This window comes from Hyperolius riggenbachi, chromosome 5 (assembly GCF_040937935.1).
Source record: "Hyperolius riggenbachi isolate aHypRig1 chromosome 5, aHypRig1.pri, whole genome shotgun sequence".
Lineage (NCBI taxonomy): Eukaryota > Metazoa > Chordata > Amphibia > Anura > Hyperoliidae > Hyperolius > Hyperolius riggenbachi.
In genome coordinates, this window is record NC_090650.1 from 203,438,247 (window position 1) to 203,463,528 (window position 25,282).

Below are 25,282 nucleotides of genomic sequence, written 5' to 3' on the forward strand. Positions count from 1 at the left end.
ACAACATGCATAAATAAAAAAATAAGATTTGCTTTGGCGTTCCCTGCCACCCTCAGGATCACAGAACTGAACGGAAAGCAACACTCCTTCAGAGACGCAAAAGATGCAGAAACTTTCCTGTCTCACTTCCCACCAGAGGAAAATGCAGAGGGGGAGGCAGAGGAAGCCTGATTCAAACCCAACTTAATATGAGTGGTAGGTGACAGCACATCACTTCATCCAATCGTAATGTTCCCCAGATAACGGGATTTCTAAAGCCTCCTAAGAGGGACAGAACTCGCTCAGTGTACATGCTAATGTTTTTAAAACGTAGCATCAGGGAAGAAGAGAAGTCGCAATGCGTAGTAAAAACTTACTGTTATGTTATTTAACCTCCTTAGCGGTAACCCCGTGTGTGACACGGGGTAAGCCGCCGGAGGGTGCCGCTCAGGCCCTGCTGGGCCGATTTGCTTAATTTTTTTTTTGCTGGACGCAGCTAGCACTTTGCTAGCTGCGCCAGCACCCCGATCGCCGCCGCCGCGCGCCCGATCGCCGCTATCCGGTGCGGCGCGCGGCCCCCCCCCCCCAGACCCCGAGCGCTGCCTGGCCAATCAGTGCCAGGCAGCGCCGAGGGGTGGATCGGGTCTCCCAATGACGTCCCGACGTCGCTGACGTCGGTGACGTCATCCCGCCCCGTCGCCATGGCGACGGGGGAAGCCCTCCAGGAAATCCCGTTCTTTGAACGGGATTTCCTGATCGCCTATCGCCGGAGGCGATCGGCGGGGCTGGGGGGATGCCGCTGAGCAGCGGCTATCATGTAGCGAGCCCTCGGCTCGCTACATGATAAAAAAAAAAAAAAAAATTAAAAAAAACTGTTGCGCTTCCCCCTGGCGGTATTTTTCATACCGCCAAGGGGGTTAATGCTTCATATATTTGCAAACTAGCCTAATGAACAGTCTGTTATGCATGCAAATCATAAAAAATGTTTTATCTTATGGGGGAAAAGGGTTTAGGGGAGGGGAAACTATGTTGGCTCACGGACATGAATCTTTGATCTTTGATTTAGGGCTTCTCGATTTTGATCCGCCTTAAAGCTGCAACATGACTCTATGTATTATATCGTGGAATGTTAAGGGCTTACGTTCCCCACATAAAAGGTCCATGATCCTAAGACATTTAAAAAAACTAAAAGCTGACATAGCCCTGCTGTAGGAGACACATCTGGATTCTTCCCAGGCAAACTTCCTAAAAAAATGGTGGGTGGGAGCAGTCAATTGTTCTCCTGCACAAGAGAGAAAAGCAGGGGTAATCACACTAATCCACAAACGTTTAACCCAAAAGGTAATTGCGACAGAACATGATGCAGCTGGCAGGTGGGTCAGAACGAGAATAAAACAAGGTTCTGACATAATTAATGTCTATGCCCCCAACGAAGACAATGCAGATTTTCTACACACACTGAGAATAATGATAAACACGACAGCAGTTAACAAATATGTAGTAGGAGGGGATCACAATTCAATACTAGACATGGGAGAAGATAGATCCCAAAAACAATCCATTAACTCTTTATATTAAAAAAAAATAAAAAAATCTGTCCTTCAAGGAGGATCTGTGTCTGCATGATGTCTGGAGGGTATTCCATCCGTGCGACCGCCAATTCACCTTTTTCTCACCCCTACATGACATGTGGTCCCGCATCGATTATTTCCTGGTATCAAATCCATTGTTAAACAAAATAAAAGATGCAGATATCAAAGATCTGGTATTATCTGATCACACACCTATCACCATAGATATAGTAGAGGTCTCCCCGAGGGGGAATGATATTTATGGAGATTCCCAACACAACTCTATGAAAATTATGAATTTAGAGCTCTAATTAAACAATGGTGGATGGAGTATAGCTCAGATAAACGACTACATGCAGACCAGCACTTCCTTTTTTGGGAAGCCTCCAAGTCAGTAATGAGGGGCAAAATAATAGCATACCTAGCCGGGAAAACACGACAAACGCATAAATACTATATGGAAGCCATCTCAAAAATGAGGAAAGCCAACTCAATTTTTCAGTCCCATCCTACAACGAATAATAAAATAAAATGGCAAAATGCTAAAACTGAGCTAAATAACTGGCTTAAAGCCAAATAAGTCCTACACACATCACATGCCAACCTAAAATTTCCTAAATATGGGAACAAGATGGGGAAACTACTATGCAGATTGACGAGGGAAGCCGGGCAAGTGATAGATATCCCTGCCTTAAAAGACACCACAGGTCTTCTGACACACGATCCCAGGCAGATTAACACCCTATTTCACAACTTCTACACACATCTCTACACAGAGGACTCCCCACACTCAGACCCCAATAAACTAGAGGCGATCTTGAAAACTCCCCCACTTAACTGACGATGATCTTCAATTCTTAAATGACAACATCACCACAGAGGAAATAGAAAACACGATCAAAGCACTGGCCAATGGGAAAGCCCCAGGCCCAGATGGCCTTAGTACTGAATACTACAAGCGGCTACGCCCAGAAATTGCCCCCCACTTAAAAAAATGTTTAACACTATTCTACAATCAGGCACACTACCCGAAACAGCTAACAATGCCTATATTAAAATTTTACCAAAAACAGGTAAAGACCTACTACTACCAGAATCTTACAGACCAATCTCCCTACTAAATCAAGACTTAAAACTATTAACCAAGATAATGGCAGATCGCCTAGTAACGCTCATGCCCAAACTTGTAGGCCCCCACCAATCAGGCTTCATAAAAAATAGATCAGCGGTAGCCAATATAAGGAAAGTGCTCTTGGCCATGGACTATGCAAAATTATACCCTAAATCAGCTAAAAATTTCGCTATGCTACTATTGGACGCCGAAAAGGCCTTCGATAATGTCAATTGGTCATGGCTAAGGGCAACTCTTACCCAAATGAAATTTACAGGGAGATTTATATCTCTAATAGAGGCCCTACAACTTTCACCCACAGCCCAGGTCTTCACACAAGGATTCCTGTAATCCAAATTAACAATGACCAAGGGAACAAGGCAGGGATGTCCACTATCCCCTCTACTATTCAACCTAGCACTGGAACCTATTGCCAAAATTCTATCCTCTATACTAGAAGGCATAAAAATAGGATCCGAAACACTAACACAAATCATGTTTGCAGACGATGTGCTCCTTTTTCTCTCACATCCACAATCTCAGACCCCTCACATATTCCAAATACTAGAAGACATAGGTAGAAACAGTGGGTTTAAAATAAACAAATCCAAGAGCGAATTATTATAGCTCTCACCATTAGCATCTCAGCAGATCCCACCAGGGTGCACAGGGATTAATTTAGCCTCGAGAATAAAATACTTGGGGATAACACTATCCAGGGACTCAACGACAACATACGCTCTTAACTATCCACCATTGCTGGCTACCATCAAAAGGCAGCTAACACACTGGGAAACATTACCCATCAACCTTATGGGTAGGGCGGCACTACTAAAGTCAATCTCTTTTGGGAGACTACTATATCCTCTCCAAACCCTCCCCCTACTAATCAAACATCAAGACATAAAAGAATTAGAAAGAATGTTCACTAGATTTCTATGGGCGGGCCGGAAACCTAGGATAGCTTATTCCAAATTAAAACTTCCCAGGGAATGGGCAGGCCTGGGAGTTCCCAACATTAGAAATTATAATCTGGCATGCATATTTAGACACACCAGAGATTGGGTTTGTAATATTAATACTTATTCCAATACACAATTGGAATCAGCTTTCTCAGAACCCTGGTCATTATCTGCAATCCTCCACACAAAATTTGCCAAACTACCCATAAAAATTAAAACCAGTAAATTAATCAAAGACACATGGGTAGCATGGAAGGAAGTCCGAAAAAAATTCAATCTACCCGTGCATATCTCCAAATATATGCCCCTATGGGGTCATCCCGGGTTCCCCGCCAGCATTTCCCATGCAGGTTTTAGCATATGGGAGGATAAAGGGCTAAGAAAACTCGGACAACTATTTGACCTACACAATAACAAATGGAAATCCTTCTACCACCTGAGACAAGAATATAATCTCCCTAGACACCATTTTCTGTTTTACGCACAGGTGAAATCTTACGTTATAAAACAAATGAAAAACCTATCCCAGGAACAAATGATAAACAACTTCGATAACTTTTTAAACCCAGGTACACACAAACTCCTCTTGTCAACAATACAGCAGAAACTCAACCAAGAAAAACTAGAAACCCGCGCCCTGCTTAATTTCAAGGCCTGAGACTTTGACGATGAGGATATTCCCAAGCATATTGTCGCAGGAAACGTAACATTCAGACAATTTGTCAAAAACGAAACATGGAGAGAGTCACACTTTAAGCTCATACATGGAGCAAAATTTGCATTCAATATTAAATATACTCATCCACCATCATACTACCAACCATGGTGTCCCAAATGCCGATCCCCCTCTGCCAACATTTTTCATTGTATATGGGACTGTCAGACAATCAAAACATACTGGACTGAAGTTCAACAACGAATTAAGAACCTCTGCAAAAGAAATCTGCCCCTATCTCCGTTCTCCACCACTTTATCTATTCAAGTCAACAGACAAAGCACAACAAGAAGATCTCACTGCTTCAACTTCAAAAGACTTCCCCAGCACACTCTGCCATCTAACAATAGCTGCGGCCAGAAAAGTAATCTATAACAAATGGATATATCCGGACCCACCTACCACATGGGACATACAACAGGAACTTCTCCACTTGTTCAATATAGACAAGATCAAAGTCTTACTACATAAGGATACTCTCTCGAAAAGATTCTTTGAAAAATGGAAATACTTTATAGGATACCACTTCAACTGTACTGAAATCCAAAACCTAATGAAACCCTTTCAATACACCGAATGGTACTCTACCATGGACCTACTGGGGAAACTAGGCCCTTTACATATACTTTAAGTCCTGCTCAGATGTTACCTATAAATGATTAGCCCTGTCATTTAATTGTAAGAATTATATTCTGTAAAAGTCTGTGAGCCAACAAGTTCAAAAAGTCCAACAAGTTTAATAAGTTTCAAAAAGTATACTCAACCAATTTATATCTCATGCACCGAGGGGGGAGGGGCGGGAGGGGAGAATAAAGAAAATCGTGTTTGGGTTGAAGAAGCAGAGATATGTGTAGCATGGATATCGCTAGCCACAATGCCAAAGAGTATGCTATATGACTGTACGAATACAGGTATATTTCTCTGTCTTAAACTCATGACAACCCAGCTACTGTGGCTGAGGGTTCCACAATTTTATGCTGTATGTTTCTTCTCTTTGACTTGATGGCAATAAAATATGTTTAAAAAAAAAATTGCGGGCTCCTCTGGTCTAGAGTATAATTAAACCCTGACTGTGGTGCAGTTGTATGTGCCGCAAGAGCAGAGTTTCATTCCTCAAGTACCCCAACTGTGCACGTTTTGAAAACCACAAACATTCACAGGTGAGGTAATTAGTGTCTCAGTGGAATTCCATAAAACATGCACTGGTGGAGGTATTTGAGGACCCCATTTCATAAGAATACCTCTAGTGTATTTTTACACCGTTATAGTTCCTGAATGTAACTTTGGCAAGTGAACAAGTGAATAACTCACCTCTCCACCAGTAAATGATAATTAGTGTTAAACCCAGAAAGACCCCCCCCCCCCCCCCTGACAAAAAAACGTATTACATTGGTTTTCTCCCTGCCAAGAAGTCTGGAGCTCCAGGGGCTACCGCCACCTGTGTTGCCATTGGCCGCCCCAGGCTTGGCTGCCACAGGCCAATAGGCATCCGCCGTGTCCACGGTAACACAGGTGGGTTGGCCACAGAGCTCTGGACCTCTTGCTGAGGCTTCCATTTTGTGACAGGGATGGGATCTAATGATGGCATGCCAAACAGGTGATTTATTCACATGTTCAATGCCAAACTTGCATTCAGGAAATCAAATATCAAAAATAAATTGTAAGTAAAATACACTGTAGGGGCTTTTGGACTGAAGAGAAACCTTGAAGCAATGACATTTCTATTAATATACAATAAAATGCACTAAATGTATACTACCTTACGTTCTTTTGGACGTACACATTTTACGGGATACATATCACAGTGCAAAGGATTACATGGCCTCATTACATGCAAAAGCAATGATCACATATGAGGAATTAGTACTAAATTGTTTCGCACTGAGCAGCAAGAAAAACTGTTACAATACAGAAGCAGCCATGAAGGACCAGTCAGCATCCTCACTTCAGTTTCAGAAGAATACAAGAGACCAGCAGCGCATAGAGTACGAGAACTTACAACAATCAGCGTGACAGCTCTGCCACCAGTGCTGCTTCTGTGCCCAAGACTTTGCGGCACTCCAGCTGAATCAGCAGCCAATAGAAGAACGGCCCAGCAGAACGGCCAATGAATAGCAGCGAGCGGGAGAAAACGAGCGAAAACCAACCAATCAACAACCTGGAAGCCTGGGACTGACGAGGCCTGAAGACCAATGGGCTCATGGTAAAGATAAAGTCCTGCCAATCACATGGTCCCCTGAGGTGAGGGAGAAGATGGCGGGAGGTACGGAGAAGAGGAGGGCGGCAGAGATATATAAGCGACTGCAGGTGAATAGAAGGTGCTCGGGCAGAGTGTCGTACACAGTCACAGAAGAGATAGAGTAGTCGGGAGGGGGAAGATTTCATAGGCAGTCATTGGGGAATACAGCTGCCAGCGTGCGCTATATTATTTGCTGCCCTGGTTGTTTGATAGTAAAAAGCTTTTATCCAGGTCATCAGTATGATATTGTAAATTGTTATTACTGCATATTGATATAGTACTGACATTTACAGAGCTCCAAATTTTCCCCTTTTTGGAGGGACAGTCCATCTTTGTGAACCCAGTCCCTCTCTTCTTCATGTGTAATGCTATTAAAGTAAACTGGTATTACTGTATATTTATATAGTACAGATGTTTTCAGAGCTGCCAAGTGTCCCTTTTTTGGAGGGACAGTCCATCTTTGGGAACCAAATGGCAAATCCCCCTGTCCCACTCTTTATGTGTCCCTCTTTCAGGACTCATGTACAGATCTATGTAAATACTGTGTTTAATTGACTCAATAGTTCCAATTTTTTAACTGATATATTTCTTACTTTCAAACGTTTATATAAAGGAAAAGAAAACCAATGATAATAGCTAGACAAGCATTCTAAATCTTTGGCTTATGAATTCTCTGTGATGTGTGACAAGGGGTGTACAGGGCGTGTAGTATCCCTCTTTCTTATCTTAAAGGGGAACTGAAGTAAGAGGTATACGGAGGCTGCAATATTTATTTTCTTTTAATCAAAACCAGTTGCCTGGCAGCCCTGCTGGTCTATTTCTCTGCAGTAGTATCAGAATAACACCAGAAACAAGCATGAAGGTAGTCTTGTCAGATCTGACTTTAAAGTCTGAAACAACTGATCTGCTGCATGCTTGTTCAGGGGCTATGGCTAATAGTATTAGAGGCAGAGGATCAGCAGGGCTGCCAGGCAACTGGTATTGCTTAAAGGACTTCCGAGGCCAAATAAAAAAAAAAAGTTAAATACCTGCATCATATTTGGAGGCACGGAGGACGCCGTCCGCGCCCTCTGTGCCGTTCCGCCAGGTCCCCGCTGCTCAATAGCCCCCCGGGCCGGCTCACGGCCCGGGTCGGGCTCTCCTGCCTCTACAAACATGGCCGCATGAGCTGGCTGCGCAGCTCTAGGGCCAACCCCCTGATACACGCTACAGGGAACAGCCTGTAGCGTGGATCGGGGGGTTGGCCCTAGAGCTGCGCAGCCGCACTCGCGGCTATGAGGACTGCGCAGCCGCGGCCAGCTCATGTGCCCATGTTTGTAGAGGCAGGAGAGCCCGGGCTGTGAGGTCAGGAGCCGGCCTGGGGGGCTGTTCAGCGGCGGGGACCTGGCGGAAGGGCACGGAGGGCTTGGATGGCATCCTCCATGCCTTCAAATATGATGCAGGTATTTAACTTTTTTTTTTATTTGGCCTCGGAAGTCATTTAAAAAGGAAATAAACATGGCAGCCTCCATATACCTCTCTCTTCAGTTCCCCTTTAAAAAGTTGGGTGGTATGCACTTTACCTTGCCCCCTCCGTTCCTACAGGTTCCTTCTGAATGTATCTGATAAGCTTTTCAGGTATGTCCTCGTGGCCGTGTGCCGGTCTGTATAGGTTTGTTTCCACTAGGGATGATTCACAGCATAACCCTGCATGTGAATTTAGACTATGAAATGAAGCCTTTAAAATCAATAAGGTTCCCCCAAATTTACATACAGTGAAAAAATGCATAGTCAGCAGCAAAAAACTTGGTTCATGCATGCAAATCCCCATAGCACTGCATGGCATCAGTGTTGCCAACTCATCCCTTTAATTACTGACAAATATGAATTATACAGGTTTTGTGGCTAGGTAGATGCAGTTAAGGCACTGATTATGTGCAAATAGCCCCAGAACCTGTATAACTTAGATGTGTCAGTAATTAAAGGGATGAGTTGGCAACACTGCATGGCATGGCTGTAGGTTATTCGGATATGTTCTTGCATCAGAGCAAGTGCCGGTGTGCGTCTCGGAGTCGCTTTCAAACACTACTGAAAATGGTTCCTAAGAGTGCGGCCGTAGCGTACATGTGCAAGTACGGCCTGCACAGTAGCACGAGAGCTATGTGCTACTGCGCAGGGGCATTTTGTACAGTATGGCCGACTGGCTGTGATTGATTATGGATGGGAGCGTGGCCGTGACAAAGATTCCTGGACAGTGGTGGGGTCGAGCAGGGTTGCCACCTCATCGCTTTAAATACCGACACATGAATTATACATGCCTTGTGGCTAGTTAGATGCAGTTTAGGCACGGATTATGTGTGAGTAGCCCCAGAACCTGTATAATTCATATGTGCCTATATTTAAAGGGATGAGGTGGCAACCCTAGGGTCGAGGAGGATATGGGAAGCCTCTTCGGTAAGTATCTTTTTTTTACTTTACTTCTTAAGGTCTTGTTCACATCATAAATCACGAGCGCTTGCGTTTTGCATTTTTTGTGCAATTTTTTTTAAGCACCTCCCGCGCTTACCTGCGCATTAGCAATTTTTTGTAAAGCGCTTCTCTAAGTGCTTGTGCAATGATTATTCATTTTTGCACTTCCTGACATTGGCAGGAAATTAATAAATACAATGTATTTATTTATGAAAGCGCTGGCAAAATCGCTATACAAAGTGCTTTTTCAAGCATTTTGCGATTTCCCTATACCTTCCATTGAGACAAATTAACCCCCCCCAACCAAGGAAAAAAATGGTACAGGCAGCGCTTTGGTGAGCGGATCAGAATCAAACCGCTCATATGTGAACACTCTCATAGGGAATCCTTGCACAAACGCTTTTAGGGTGATTTTAAAACTCGCCGGCGCTTAAAAAAAAAAACAGAAAAATCTCTAGGTGTGAACCAGCCCTTACAGGTTTTCTTTAAAGAGAACCTGTGAGAAAAAAGTGCCCTGTTTGGGTACTTACCTTGGTAGGTCCAAAGGCTTCCCTGTCCACCTCGCTGTTCATGCCACGGGACCCCTGCAAGCTTGTTGACAGGCCTCAGCTGTACTGCACAGTCATTTACTTAAAGGAACACTATCAATTAACATGACTTTTTTTTTTTTAATACTCTATATTAGGGTACACATTACCAATAGTGCTAGGGGCACTTTATTCACCCAGTTAACTTTCCCTGCTTAAAAAAATCATCCTTTATTCCTCACACAGCTCACAAATATACTTAACGGTGTCACAGCAGGCAGGAGATATAAGGAGGAGGCTGATCTGAAGAGGTAACATGTAGCTAGATGTGCTGTAATGTGACTAGCAGGGAGATGTGTATACACTATTCCTGACTGACTGGCTTGTTTGTGACTTTTCACTCCAGGCTGCATCTACTTTGTAGGCTGCTATGTGGTGCTGGGAGGGAGATGTGCTGTTTAAAAAAGCATTATTAGGATCTTTATCAGTCAGAGAAGCAAAGATAATAACACACATTGCTGGATTCTTTAACCCCGTACCACCATCTGAATAAAGGGGCTCATACACTGGTCGATTTCGGCCATCGATTGATCGGCCGCAAATTGATGCACAATCGATTTGATCTATCTGACAGGATGGGAAATCTAGATCAATGCAATTTTATGGGCCATCAATCTGCTGCCAGCAGCAGATTGATGGCCCATAGAGTTGCATTGGATCTAATGGTGCAATAATGCATTTAGATCGATTTACAATCTATTGGAAATCTTTTCCTAGTGTGTGACACACATCAGATAGACTCCTGTAAGATGTGACCTGACAGGCATCTGACAGAAATCTATCTGATGGTTGAATCTGCTGCAAATCTTTCAGAGTATGGCCACCTTAAGATTCTTTCAGCAAGGTGATTACACTATACACTGAAGAGTTGATAGCAACCCCCCCTTGTGCAGGAACATGGTCTAGCCCTCTAAAGGCTGCCATACATTGGTTGATTGCCACCAGATCGACCAACAGATAGATCCCTCTCTGATCGAATCTGATCAGAGAGGGATCTATTGGCTGCCCATACACTGCTCACAGATTTTGAATCGATTTCAGCATGAAATTGATTCACAACCTGTGGAACTGCCACCTGCCTCGCTGCCCCTGCTCCCCTGGCCAGCCGCAATACATTACCTGTCCGCTGCCGCGAGTCCCTGGGTCTGTGCAGTCCCTGCTTCTTCCAGCATCCTCCTCGATCTTCTCTTCACTTCCTGTCCTGTGACAAGCGGAAGTTCAAACAGTAGAGTGCCCTCTACTGTTTGAACTTTTACCTTCTCACAGGACAGGAAGTGAAGAAAAGACGACAGAAGAAGTGAGAGACTGCACGGACCCGGGGACTCGCGCCGGTGGACAGATGATGTATTGCTGTGTCGGTCGCCGTATTGAACGCTGCTAATGATGCGCTCCTGACCCGCTGGCAGTCGAGCTAAATTTTCCACCTGGACAGATCGACTGAATGGATTTTTTGGTGGTAATTGATCGGTAAACATTTGCGTTAATGATTTCACATCAGATTCGATCACAGTGATCGATTCTGCTGTATTTCAACGGGAAATCGTTTTAGTGTATGTGTACCTTTAGAGCCTGACACTTTTGTATCTAAAACTGACGGAGGATTTAGCAGCAGAGAGGCAGAGCTGTGTGAGGAAGGAAATTGCTCTTAGTACTTGTGGTAATGTGTGCCCTAACATACAGCATTAAAAAAAAAAAGTTGTTTTAATCGATAGTATTCCTTTAACTTAACAGTATGTTTTATCTTACACAATCACAGGGAGAACATACAAACTCCATACTCGATGCACCCAGTGTGCAATCGAAATATGTCTTATGTAGATATTCTTCTGTTTTATGTAGAGGACATTTAACTACAAATTCAGGAGGCTTCCTCAGTATACAGTGCTGTGAAAAACTATTTGCCCGCTTCCTGATTTCTTATTCTTTTGCATGTTTGTCACACTTGCAAACTGCAATCAAGCGTTTGCGATAACTTGCAACGAGTCTTTTACAGCGCTCTGGAGGAATTTTGGCCCACTCATCTTTGCAGAATTGTTGTAATTCAGCTTTATTTGAGGGTTTTCTAGCATGAACCGCCTTTTTAAGGTCATGCCACAACATAATAGGATTCAGGTCAGGACTTTGACTAGGCCACTCCAAAGTCTTCATTTTGTTTTTCTTCAGCCATTCAGAGGTGGATTTGCTGGTGTGTTTTGGGTCATTGTCCTGCTGCAGCACCCAAGATCGCTTCAGCTTGAGTTGACGAACAGATGGCCGGACATTTTCCTTCAGGATTTTTTGGTAGACAGCAGAATTCATGGTTCCATCTATCACAGCAAGCCTTCCAGGTCCTGAAGCAGCAAAACAACCCCAAACCATCGCACTACCACCACCATATTTTACTGTTGGTATGATGTTTTTTTGCTGAAATGCTGTGTTACTTCCACGCCAGATGTAACGTGACACGCACCTTCCAAAAAGTTCAACTTTTGTCTCGTCGGTCCACAAGGTATTTTCCCAAAAGTCTTGGCAATCTTTGAGATGTTTTTTTTAGCAAAATTGAGACTAGCCTTAATGTTCTTTTTGCTTAAAAGTGGTTTGCGCCTGAGTGAGTGAGTGAGGCCTGCAGTTCTTTAGATGTTGTCCTGGGGTCTTTGTGGCCTCTCGGATGAGTTTTCTCTGCGCTCTTGGGGTAATTCTGGTCGGCCGGCCACTCCTGGGAAGGTTCATCACTGTTCCATGTTTTTGCCATTTGTGGATAATGGCTCTCACTGTGGTTCGCTGGAGTCCCAAAGCTTTAGAAATGGCTTTATAACTTTTACCAGACTGATAGATCTCAATTACTTTTGTTCTCATTTGTTCCTGAATTTCTTTGGATCTTGGCATGATGTCTAGCTTTTGAGGTGCTTTTGGTCTACTTCTCTGTGTCAGATAGCTCCTATTTAAGTGATTCTTGATTGAAACAGGTGTGGCAGTAATCAGGCCTGGGGGTGACTACAGAAATTGAACTCAGGTGTAATAAACCACAGTTAAGTTATTTTTAACAAGGGGGGGCAATCACTTTTTCACACAGGGCCATGTAGATTTGGAGTTTTTTTTTTCTCACTGAATAATAATAACCATCATTTAAAACTGCATTTTGTGTTCAATTATGTTATCTTTGACTAATAGTTAACGGTTTTTGATGAGCAGAAACATTTAAGTGTGACAAACATGCAAAAGCATAAGAAATCAGGAAGGGGGCAAATCGTTTTTTACAGCACTGTATATGAAGAGGATGAATGCCAGGAAAGTTTTGACCAATTTGGTGTCTCCAGCAATACAGTTTGTGTCAAAACAACACACACACTTGCTACTAACACATGGCATTAGCACTTTAATTATACAAAATCAGTTTCTATAGGCTAAAACTGTGATAAACCAGTAGAAGTATTTTGCCTCATAAAAGTGTAAGCCTCTGAAAGACTGGCAGGAGTGCTGGTAGGATGCCATATCATCTGGAGTATTTTGGGGCAACAAAGAAATGTTGAAGGACAACTGAAGCTAGGGGGGGTATAGAGGCTGCCATATTTATTTATTTTAAAACCATGCACATTGCTTGGCTGCCCTGCTGATCCTCTGCCTCTAATACTTCTAAGGGTACATACACACATCAGACTAAAATGAAAGATCACAGACCAATCTTACCACCCTTCATGTAGTATGAGAGCCATACTCTACACAGTCTTTTCTATGGAGCTGAACTCAACATCAGAAAAAAATCTTTGCAAGATGCTGCACACACAGATGCTGTACAGACACAAAAGATCAGTATCTGCAAAAGATCTGTTCCTGCCAAAAATCCATTCCTGCAAATTGCAATGATAGTCTATGAGATCTGCAGATCATCATACATACATGATTTAACTGACATTCATCTGCAGATCAAGCAATCTGAAAATCCATCCTGGTGGATCTGATCTGCAGATGAATGTCAGTTAAATCATGTGTGTATGATGATCTGCAGATCTCATAGACTATCATTGCAATTTGCAGGAATGGATTTTTGGCAGGAACAGATCTTTTGCAGATACTGATCTTTTGTGTCTGTACAGCATCTGTGTGTGCAGCATCTTGCAAAGATTTTTGTCTGATGTTGAGTTCAGCTCCATAGAAAAGACTGTGTAGAGTATGGCTCTCATACTACATGAAGGGTGGTAAGATTGGTCTGTGATCTTTCATTTTAGTCTGATGTGTGTATGTACCCTTAGCCATTGACACTGAACAAGCATGCAGATCAGGTGCTCTGACTCAAGCTCGTCTGGTTTAGCTGCATGCTGGTTTCAGGTGTGTAATTCATACGTGATACCTAAATTATCACCAGGACTGCCAGGCATTTGGTTTAAAGAGAATCTGTATTGTTAAAATCGCACAAATGTAAACATACCAGTGCGTTAGGGGACATCTCCTATTACCCTCTGTCACAATTTTGCCGCTCCTCGCCGCATTAAAAGTGGTTAAAAACAGTTTTTAAAAGTTTGTTTATAAACAAACAAAATGGCCACCAAAACAGGAAGTAGGTTGATGTACAGTATGTCCACACATAGAAAATACATCCATACACAAGCAGGCTGTATACACCCTTCCTTTTGAATCTCAAGAGATCATTTGTGTGTTTCTTTCCCCCTGCAGTTCTCATGCACTGAAGTTTCAGGCTGCTTGTTTCTTCCTGCAAACAGCTTTGCCCTTGTCTGTAATTCCTCAGTATGTGAAAGCCCAGCCAGCTCAGAGGATGATTTATCCAACTTGTAAAAGATAAGAGAGAAGAGATAAGCTGCCCTAATCTAAATAATACACAGGCAGTGTGCAGAGAGGGGCCTGGAAGGGGGAGTTCATAGCAGAACCACAACACTGAAGAACTTGGCAGCCTTCCAGACACAGGCCGACAAGTCTGACAGGGGAAAGATACATTGATTTATTACAGAGATGGTGATAGTATAAAGTGCTGCAGTAAGCCAGAACACATTAGAATAGCTTTTGGAACTTGTAGGATGATAAAAACAGGATGCAATTTTTGTTACGGAGTCTCTTTAAAAGGAAGGAAATATGGCAGCCTTCATATCCTCTCACTACTGGTGTCCTAAGTATGGAAGGCAAATTCCAATGATGTGCATGTATTAGCAATAACCAGCACATACTTATGCCATGCACTTATTGCCAATAATGGACAGGTTTCAGTTACATACATATGGGTTACATATACCCATGCAAGGGAATGACCAACACTCTTGAGCAATACTTGAGATGTAGGATTGCCGCTGTGCCTCCAAAAGCTCACCAACGAGACCTGTAATGTGCTACTGCATATGTGGCCTTGCGTATGCAGTAGGCCAAGTTGGCATTGCCATGCGCCCTCACTTTACAGATAAGTATAAAACAAAGCACAAGTTAGGTATTTTAAATGTTCTTTATTAGACACATAAGACTACACATTTCCTAAGTCAAGCCTGCTCCATCGAGTCAATGGCAGTGTCAAAATAGCAGGTGATGGCAGCAAAGCATGTCCATATGCTGCAAATAAAAGCATCAAAGCCCCTCCAAGAGTGAAGGAGTTATCTACAGTATCAAATGCTAAGGTAAGATCAGAAAAGAGGAGTATGAAATGGCCACCTTTGGACTTGGTTGATACAAGATCAATAGCAACTTTGACGAGGGTTGTTTCAGTGGAGTGGTTGGGGCCTAAGTCAGACTAAAAGTTGTCAAATTGAAAGTGTAAAGGTGCTTACAGGTACAGTTACTATTGCCTATGGAGATAAGGATTTGTGGCTAACCTACAGGCCAGCCATATTATGTTGCTATTGAGGGGAGTAGAAGGCCATCAGCACAGCACACGACAGAGGGTGTGGGGTAAGAAGGAGAACAATGGAGGCTTGGCCAGAACTTAGAACCATCTAAAGTGTTTAAAAGGCTTTATGCTGGGTACACACTATGAGATTTTATGGTCGATTTACTTTCAGATCGATTATTTCCAACATGTCCGATTTGCTTTCCGATCGATTTCCGAGCATTTTCCGATCGATTTCCTATTAAAGTTAACAGAAATCGATCGGAAAATGCTCAGAAATCTATCGGAAAGCATATCGGATATGTTGAAAATAATCGATCTGACAGTAAATCGACCGTAAAATCTCATAGTGTGTACCCAGCATTAGTCTTGGCTGGAATCTTATTGCTGTACCCTAAACAAATTCATTTTTTCTTTTGTGTTTTTGTGAGAGATACTCTGTAACCTTGTGCCTGTTGTGTCACCTACAGTATGTGACATGTTATGTTTTGTTTTCTTATAGAAAATGGGCTGTCCCTTCCTGGAAGGGGTGTATGTGTCAGAACCACAGAGCATTCACGAGTTACTGTGCACCCCATCTGTTATCCGGCTGGGCATCCTGGAATGGATATGTACAAGGTAGCATTCAGTCAATAATCTCTATAGCTCACTGTATGGAGTATGCAGGAGCGTTCCTGTGCAGTGTATCACATTGGGTAATTCTGAACAGATAAGCTTCAGTTCTCAGACCTGTATCAAACACTAGTCTCACCGATTTATCTCCATTGTTGTTACTGTACAATAAAGGTATCCGCTAGCCATACAGTCTTTATTGTACAATCTTACCATTTTCATGTAGTGTTAGGGCTTACTTAAATTACCTGTTACAGGGTGTTTTTAACCTGCTGCTTCTTACACTACATGGATGTGGTAGGATTGATTGTAGGTTAAATGGCCACCTTTAGAATGCACCCAGAGTCATTCCCCTGAAAAAATAAACAGTCACATAAAGTTAAGTACCGTATTTTTCAGACTATGACGCACTTTTTCTCCCCCAAAAGTGGGGGGGGGGAAAGCCACTGTGTCTTAAGTCTTAGAGTCCTGCTTCAATGCATTAGCGCTCCTCCTCCCATTCATTCCCTTTCAGTGCAGCTGATCGGCAGGCACTATTGCTCTCTGAGTGTCCTGTGTTATCCGGTGTGCTGGCTAGCGCGAGTGTAGAGTGGCATTGACACCCAGTTCTTGCATAGGCTCTGGCAGGAGGACGGATGGCGGCAGAGGACATGGGCGGCTCTGAGTCATGTGGGCCATCAGCTGAAGCTGCCCACGTAACTCCGGTTCGGCACAGCAGGCATCTGGTACCAGCGATGTCCCCGCTTTGCTACCGCTAGCTGGAGGATGAAGGACATTGGCGGAGGAGGACATGGGTGGCTCTGGGTTACGTGGGTCATCGGCTGAAGCTGCCCACGTGACTCCGGTACTTACAGCGGCTAGTGGCTTCCGCAGCTGGAAGGCGGAATAGGACATCACCACCATCCGGAGGACATCAGCGGCAAGGACATGTGCGTCTCTGAGTCACATGGACCAGCAGCTGGTACTGCCCACGTGACTCCGGTTCTTGCAGCGGCTCCAGTAGGCATACCGGTACTTGCTACAGATGCCAGCACAGCAGGAATAGACCGGACTGCAGGGGACCCTGGACGCCATTCACAGTAGCCTAGGATCAATAGCAGCCCAGCAGCATGCCCTCCCCAAGGATTGGTAAGCATGAAACATGCATTTGAAGCTTAGTGTTCATAGTGGGGGCAGGTATTGTAACTTAGTGTAGATAGTGGGGACAGGCATTGTCGTTTAGTGTAGGTAGTGGAATTGTGGCTTAGTGTAGGTGGTCTGGGCTTTGTAGCTTAGTGCAGGTGGTCTGGGCATTGTAGCTTGGTGTAGGTTTTGGGGGGCAGCAGTAGTTAGTATAATGTAGGTAATGGTGCAGCAAGAGTAAGTGAAGAGTAGTTAGTGTAGCTGGTGTGGTACAAGGGTTAATGTTGGGTAGTTACTGGCGCAGCAGGGGTAACTGTAGCTTGGCAGTCAGTGTAGCCTAGCTAGAGACAGCTTGGCGAGAAAAGAATCCATAAGATGCCCCTTGGCCATAGATGCACAAGGTTTAGCAGTTTTTGTTTGTTTGTTTGTTTTTCCCTCTGATTTTTGCCCTCTAAACTTAGGTGCGTCTTATAGTCCGAAAAATACGGTAGTCAACTCTGGTGTAAGCCCCACCAAAACAAGACCTTGAGTTACACTGTCGGAACTGTTTGTATCTGTTTTATGGCGTCTACTAATGATACAATATTTATTGTCCAATACTACCAAATCTACGCAGTAGAAAAGTAAACTGAGTGAATATACTTGTCACACGCCCCCTAGGGGCCGGACCGCACAATGGATTCCAATCGGTTTCAGCACACAGACCATGCAATCGGTGCGCAGAAACCGCTGGAATTTTGGCAGCAGACAGACTAGAAGGGAGCTTGTGAGTTACAGTAATACAAATTACACACTATTTCAGGGTATAACTGCCACCACTCCTACAGAAGGGTAGGGGACCTAACTGCACTGATACTAATACCTGCAAATAAAACGGTTAAAACACACCCTGTTCTGAATAATAACAATGCTCAGTAGCGATCTTAAGAAGCTAGGATTTGGTTTGTGCGGCTAAATAGCGGGGGTAGCTGAACAAATAAATGACTTATTAGCAGAGGCGTATCTACAGACGTGCAGGCGTGGCTAATGCCCTGGGCGCCGCCTCCTTCCAGCTACTAGGGGGGCGCAGTTCCCTCTTCCTCCTCCCTGTGCTGTGAATGCTCGCTTCTGCCCTCCACTCACGCTGTGTAAATAAAGAGGGGACAGAGCACATTACAGCTTTCCTCCCCCTTCCCTTCATCTGTATCAGTGACGTTATTGGCTCAGGTCTTGCAGCCATCAACCCTGCCCGAGCAGCACGGAAGATCAGTGATGGCTGCTCAGGGCTTCTCTGCTGGGGAATCCTGCAGCTCCGTATTGCCTGCTCGCTCTCCCTCCCTCCTCAGCTGCTGGGGACAGTAACATATCAGCAGTCATTTCCCCACCACACAGATAACACAGAAAGTCAGTGACAGGCAGATCGACATCTCTCCCCCTCCACAGCAGCTGCTCTACAATCGCCTGGCTGGTCTTCCTGCTTCTCTGAACAGATCCAGCCGGTGGATTACAGAATGGCTGCAGGAAGGGGAGAGATGCAGATCTGCTGGTCACTGAACTTCTGTGCTACACGTGGTGGGGCAATGAGTGCTGAAACACTGTGAGTACCCACCCCACCCTAGCCAGATTCTGCCATCCACCCCAGCCAGATTCAGCCACCCATCCATCCATCCACCCCAGCTAGATTCTGTCATCCATCCATCCACCTGAGCCAGATTCTGTCATCCATCCATCCACCCCAGCCAGATTCTGTCATCCATCCATCCACCCCAGCCAGATTCTGTCATCCATCCATCCACCCCAGCCAGATTCTGCCATCCATCCACCCCAGCAAGATTCTGCCATCCATCCATCCACCCCAGCGAGATTTTGCCATCCATCCACCCCAGCCAGATTCTGCCACCCATCCACCCCAGCCAGATTCTGCCATCCATCCACCCCAGCCAGATTCTGCCATCCATCCACCCCAACCAGATTCTGCCATCCATCCATCCACCCCAGCCAGATTCTGCCATCCATCCACCCCAGCCAGATTCTGCCATCCATCCACCCCAGCCAGATTCTGCCATCCATCCACCCCAGCCAGATTCTGCCATCCATCCACCCCGGCCAGATTCTGCCATCCATCCACCCCGGCCAGATTCTGCCATCCATCCACCCCGGCCAGATTCTGCCATCCATCCACCCCGGCCAGATTCTGCCATCCATCCACCCCGGCCAGATTCTGCCATCCATCCATCCACCCCGGCCAGATTCTGCCATCCATCCATCCATCCACCCCAGCCAGATTCTGCCATCCATCCATCCATCCACCCCAGCCAGATTCTGCCATCCATGCATCCACCCCAGCCAGATTCTGCCATCCATCCATCCACCCCAGCCAGATGCTGCCAGCAAGCAGCCAGATGCTGCCACCCACCCCAGACAGATGCTGCCACCCGCCACAGCCAGATGCTGCCACCCGCCACAGCAAGCAGCCAGATGCTGCCACCCACCCCAGCCAGATGCTGCCAGCAAGCAGCCAGATGCTGCAACCCACCCAGCCCAGCAAGCAGCCAGATGCTGCCCCCCACCCACCTCAGCATGCAGCTAGACTATTTATTTAATTTTGAGGCACATGGCTACTTAAATCTAAAATATAGGGGACCAAGCTACTTAATTTATATTACAGGGACACTTTAAACTAGTAATTGGGGGGGGGGGGGGTGCAAATTTAGTGTTTGCCATAGGCGCCATATTACTCAGATACGCCCCTGCTTATTAGAAGTCTTTTATTATAAATGCAATATAAATAATTAATATATACAGAAAATCATTAAAATCAACAATTACAGAGACAATAATAGCACAGTATGAAAATAAAAATAAGGGAAGGAATAAACGGATACTTAAGCTCAGGTGAAAGTGTCCTTTTGGAAAAGAAATGCTAAGTTCTTGGTTTCGGAATCAGGCAACTCGGCATCAAAGTCCAAACAAGCCGGATGCCAGCATGTCCTCAAGCTGGCAAGGATGTAATCGGGATGATGTTTCAAAGTGGAGGACTCCTTCTCTCTGCCTCAAGCTTGGTTTTATGGAAGCTAGTTTTGGGGTGGGACCAAGCCCGCCCCTCTGGTTGACAAACCAATCACAGTTCAAGTCCTTGGAGGGAGATTTTGGTTTAGACTTACGAAACGCTGTAATTCAAAAACGACAAATGCCACATTTGCGCTGATAACAGATTAAAACACAGTGGATCCGAGGGAACATCCAGAGACCAAGAATCACGAGTCGAGCCCAAGGGGTTGCACCAGAATTATTAACTCTGCATAGGAATGAACTACGAACTCCCACGATATCTTAAAACTTGCGCTATTTCAACTGCGCCTAAATGTGTTATTACCATAGAGATAGTCAGTGGCATTCTGCTACAATCTTGCCAACAAACGACTGGGTATATTTTCCACTTTATGCTATCCATAGTAGGAACCCTGCTGAGCTGCTGCCAGGCTGTCTGGGGGGGGGATGTAGATTCTGAATCGGCCCCCTGCTGTGGGTTCCTGACTATTCCTGTGTATGCTATCGTTCACAGGTAACTGTGATGAGGTTAATTACCTGGTCTGAGTTGTGACAGGTACGTGTGAACTGTGTTCTGGGCTCCCTGCATTCTAAAGTAGGTTAGGCCAAATGGTACTGAAACACACTCAGCTGTAAGTTTCTTTTGAACAGGTTATTTACACAAACATTAACTTCACTGGTCAACAAACATACTTCAGGAAAAGAAAATATGTCACTCTGATCGCTCCAATGACCGTGCTGTCTAACCAGGAGCGATCAGAAAATCGGCTGCGCAAATCTTCCCAATTTGCCTTCGCTTCTCACGGCTGTTCCATGACAATACTCTGAATGGATACTTTAGGTGTTTACTCATACTACATAGAAATGGTAAGACTGGACAAAAAAATTGTATCATTAGTCTTTAACTTTACAGAAAAAGATTCTCCAGTTAATGCTCGAAGGAACCCCCCAATTGGCCACAGAAGTTGAAGTGGGCATGGAGGACACTTACTGCTGCATTTATTTGCAAGCTGCAAAACACTTGTATCAACTCGGAATTATTAGCCTCTCTATGACCATCCCAATCTTAAGCTGTCATATGCACTTGTAAAGACTTGAATTTTTCAGAATAACTCCTCCCAACCCCTCTGACAACCTCTCAGATCCACTTTTTAGGCATCACATGTAATGGGTGGAGAGAACACTCCGCACGCTATCAGGAACTGCCTTGTTATATGTGACATTTGTAAGTGTCCTAGAATGGCTGTTCAGAAGTGGAGAGGGTTGGGTCAGTTCCTGCATTTTCCTCTTCCATTTCTAGCTAGGTTCTGAATTACTTCACAGCATTCTGTGAATGGTTGCTTCAAAAGTGCAGTCTCTCCTGAAATAAAGTTGGAATGCTAGTAGAGATTTGGCCATTCCAAATATTTGCCTAAAGAATGAATGCCTCTCCAATTAAAATCTGACTTTCTGCATTAAGAGATGTCATTTTATTTTTTGAATTCCTAATGAAGAAATGTCTCCATGAACCTGTCTTCAGGTCACATCATCTCCCTCTGTTTTGGGTATAACAGAATTTGCCATGCCCCTAACTGCACCTCCTCCCCCAAGAACTGCTGCTGGGGCAATAAAACCAGTTTATTGCATTTTGGCCAAAGGTGAAATTAACCACTTTACCCCCGCGCGTACGGATTTCTCCGCCCCTTTTTCCATCCTTTCACCCCCAGGGACGGAGAAATCCGTACTCTGCGCACTCCCGCCGCTGTCCGCGCTCCCGCTTGTAAACACGCCGCCCGCCGCTAGTAAACACGCCGCCGCCCGCTCGCCCAGAGATCAACGAACGGGAAAATCCATTCCCGTTCGTTGATCTCAGCCCCCGCAATGATCTGCTGCCGCTCGGCTGAGCAGCGCGATCATTGTGAAAAATAACTAAGTCCCAGCCTCTTTCTACTTCCTGCAAGCGTCCGGAAGGACGCTTGCAGGTCGCCTGAAACAAATTTGTAATGTTGCCATCTTGTGGCCAAATAGTAAAACTACCCCCTAACCATTTTTTACACACAAATAAACTTGTTTTACACAAAAAATTAACTCCTTACCTCCCACACTCCCCAATTTTTTTTTTTTTTTTTTGTAATTAAAAAAAAAAAAATTTACAATTTAAAAAAAATACATAAATAGTTACCTTAGGGACTGAACTTTTTAAATATTTATGTCAAGAGGGTATAACACTGTTACTTTATAAACTATGGGCTTGTAATTAGGGATGGACGCAAAACTGAAAAAAATGCACCTTTATTTCCAACTAAAATATTGGCGGCAAACATTGTGATAGGGACATAATTTAAACGGTTTTATAACCGGGATAAATAGGCATATACATTTAATGGGTTTTAATTACAGTAGCATGCATTATTTAAAAACTATAAAGGCCGAAAACTGAAAAATAATAAATTTTTTTCCCACATTTTTTCCTATTTTCCCATTAAAACACATTTAGAATAAAATTATTCTTGGCATAATGTCCCACCTAAAGAAAGCCTAATTGGTGGCGAAAAAAAACAAGATATAGTTCATTTCATTGCGATAAGTAATGATAAAATTATAGACGAATGAATGGAAGGACCGCTGAAAGGTGAAAATTGCTCTGGTGGTCAGGGGGTAAAACCCCTCAGTTGGGAAGTGGTTAAAGGGACTCCGAGCAGTGCAGAAACTTTGGAAAGATACATATCATTTTAAAGCTCTCTCTCTCCTCTTTGCAATGATATATAAACCGCCGCCCTACGCCTTTTAGTTTTCGCTATTTTCGCGATTGAAATTGCAGCGGTCAGGAAAATAGAGAAAACTAAAAGGCGTAGGGCGACGATATAGGGGTCGTCACAAAGAGGAGAAAGAGAGCTTTAAAATGATATCCATCTTTCCATAGTTACATTGTAATACACAGGGCGACTGACTTCAGGAAAAAGTCCTGAAGCCCTCGAAATCGCGGCCGCGGCAATTTCAATCGCGAAAATAGCGAAAACTAAAAGTCGTAGGGCGGTGGTTAATATATCATTGGAAAGAGGAGAAAGAGAGCTTTAAAATGATATGCATCTTTCCATAGTTTCTGCACTGCTCGGAGTCCCTTTAAACAATGCTTAGAATCTAGGAACCAAAAAGTTGTGGATCACGCCACCCCCAACAGCAGTTCCAATATGCAGTCTGTCTCCTGTCAGAGGGTAGAGAAACCGTTTCTGCATAAAGAAACAATGTCAAGCAGTCTGCGTTTTTTTAATACATTAAAGTCACAAATTTTGCCTATAGTAAACTGTATATACTCTTCAGGATCCTTCATCAGAGCAAAGTGGATGGGATTCCACAACTTGAAATTGTGCTGTGCCTGGGAGGTGATTTCCTATCATTTAAAATATAATTTACCCTATTAAAAACATAAAATGTGCATAGAGTACACTTTGGTGCATGTTTTGGGATCCTCCATGGGTGTCAGAGCCAGATGAATGCTCAAATAAAAGGCGAGGGACCCTAAACCACGAGCATGTACCATCCCAGGGGAAGCCGCATTCATGTCCAACCACAATGCCAATTGCTATGACTTGTATTTCCTGAACTTACTGGCCAAAGTTGTGTCTTTCTATCCATCTCCACATTTAGAAACTTACTGTACTGCTTTCGTTTTCAATTGAAGGTATTACACAGTGACCATCCGCCTTTTCCATTGTTAGAAAACACTGTACTGTAGTATCATAACATATAAGTGTTTAATTAAATATTTATAGAAGTGTATAACTTTTGTTTGTTTTCATTAGAGTCTACCCTCCTCTTCAAGAACAATTTTCAGTTTTGAAAGAGTCTGAAGGAGATACTAAAATGAAAGGTACATGTGACACAGACCAATTTATTTCTTGCAGTAGTAAGAGTAGGTTCACACTTGTTCAAAAAACGTATCCGTGGTTCCAGTTTTTGGCCCGGATCAAAACCGGAGCCACGGATACAAATGTTAAAATCCATCTTCACTACAAAAAAAAATAAATGGATCCGTCTCCGTTCAGGGGGATCCGTTTTGAAAACCTGAACGGACGGTCCGGATTTGCAGGATTTTCACGGACCCGGATCGTTTTCTGATACACGGAGGGGTAGAGAAAATCAATGGGAAAACTGATCCCCCTCCTGTACATAGACAGATTTGGACATAGAAACAGATCAGTTTCTGTGTCCCAGACTGTGGGTGGGGAGGGGGCTGCCATGCTGGAGATGGTAGCAGCCAGGACGGGGGTGACAGCGGGCGGCGGGGTCCCTCACCTAAGTCCCCCTACCCTGCTCCCCCTCCAGCTACTTGTGCAAAATGTTGTAAATATAATGTATGCGAGGAGCTTACCTACCACCTTACTTCCTCCACTCGCCACGTCTCTTCCTGCAATGCTGCCCTCCGAACTACAGAGGGCGGCATTGCAGGAAGTCAAGCGGCAAGGAAGGTAAGTGCTTCCCCGCTCACTGCGTTCATTATATTTACAACATTTTGCGAAAGTAGCTGGAGGGGGAGCGGGGACAGGGGATCCAGATGAGCGAGGGGGTGACCTCCACAGTCACACCTGTCCTGGCTGCTACCCCCTCCAGCATGGCAACCCCCTCTTGCCCCATGGCTGGGCATACGTTTTCACGGACTGGAAACGTATGCTGCAAAACTGCATTTTTTAGGAAAAACTGGCAGAGAAAAAAAAAAGTGTAGAAAAACGGATCAGTTTGAAACGGATCCAATCCGCAAGCGGACCTAGCCAGACTCCAATGAATACCTATGTGAAAATCTGCATCAGAAAAATCGCGTTTAGTGGAAACAGGCCCATAGGCATTCATTGGAGTTTTCTGCATCCATTCTGCATCCAATCTGCGTGTAGTGGAAACAGGCCCTTACCTCTAACAAGAAAGGGGACTACAATTAAAGGGGAACTTCAGCCTAAACAAACATACTGTCATTAAGTTACATTAGTTATGTTAATTAGAATAGATAGGTAATATAATCTCTTACCCACCCTGTTTTAAAAGAACAGGCAAATGTTTGTGATTCATGGGGGCTGCCATCTTTGTCATGGGGGCAGCCATCTTTTTGGTTAAAAGGAGGTGACAGGGAGC

At 44.3% G+C, this 25,282-nt stretch overlaps 1 protein-coding gene and 1 long non-coding RNA gene across 3 annotated transcripts in view; one reads left to right on the plus strand and one right to left on the minus strand.

The window, feature by feature from the left end:
* The window catches only part of LOC137517557 (uncharacterized), an 82,320-nt gene extending 75,901 nt beyond the window's left edge, over nt 1–6,419 (minus strand). Inside the window, exon 1 of the long non-coding RNA XR_011020569.1 lies at nt 6,338–6,419. This is a non-coding gene — a long non-coding RNA (uncharacterized lncRNA). The remainder of the gene's footprint in view (nt 1–6,337) is intronic.
* Nucleotides 6,420–6,544: 125 nt separating this feature from the next.
* Nucleotides 6,545–25,282, plus strand: part of HAUS7 (HAUS augmin like complex subunit 7) — a 53,373-nt gene continuing 34,635 nt past the window's right edge. For both annotated transcript variants that reach the window (XM_068234559.1, XM_068234558.1), the window contains exons 1-3: nt 6,545–6,645; nt 15,918–16,033; nt 23,962–24,029. In XM_068234559.1, coding sequence (XP_068090660.1) covers nt 6,592–6,645; nt 15,918–16,033; nt 23,962–24,029 — 238 coding nt within the window. In that variant the 5' untranslated portion in view covers nt 6,545–6,591. The remainder of the gene's footprint in view (nt 6,646–15,917; nt 16,034–23,961; nt 24,030–25,282) is intronic.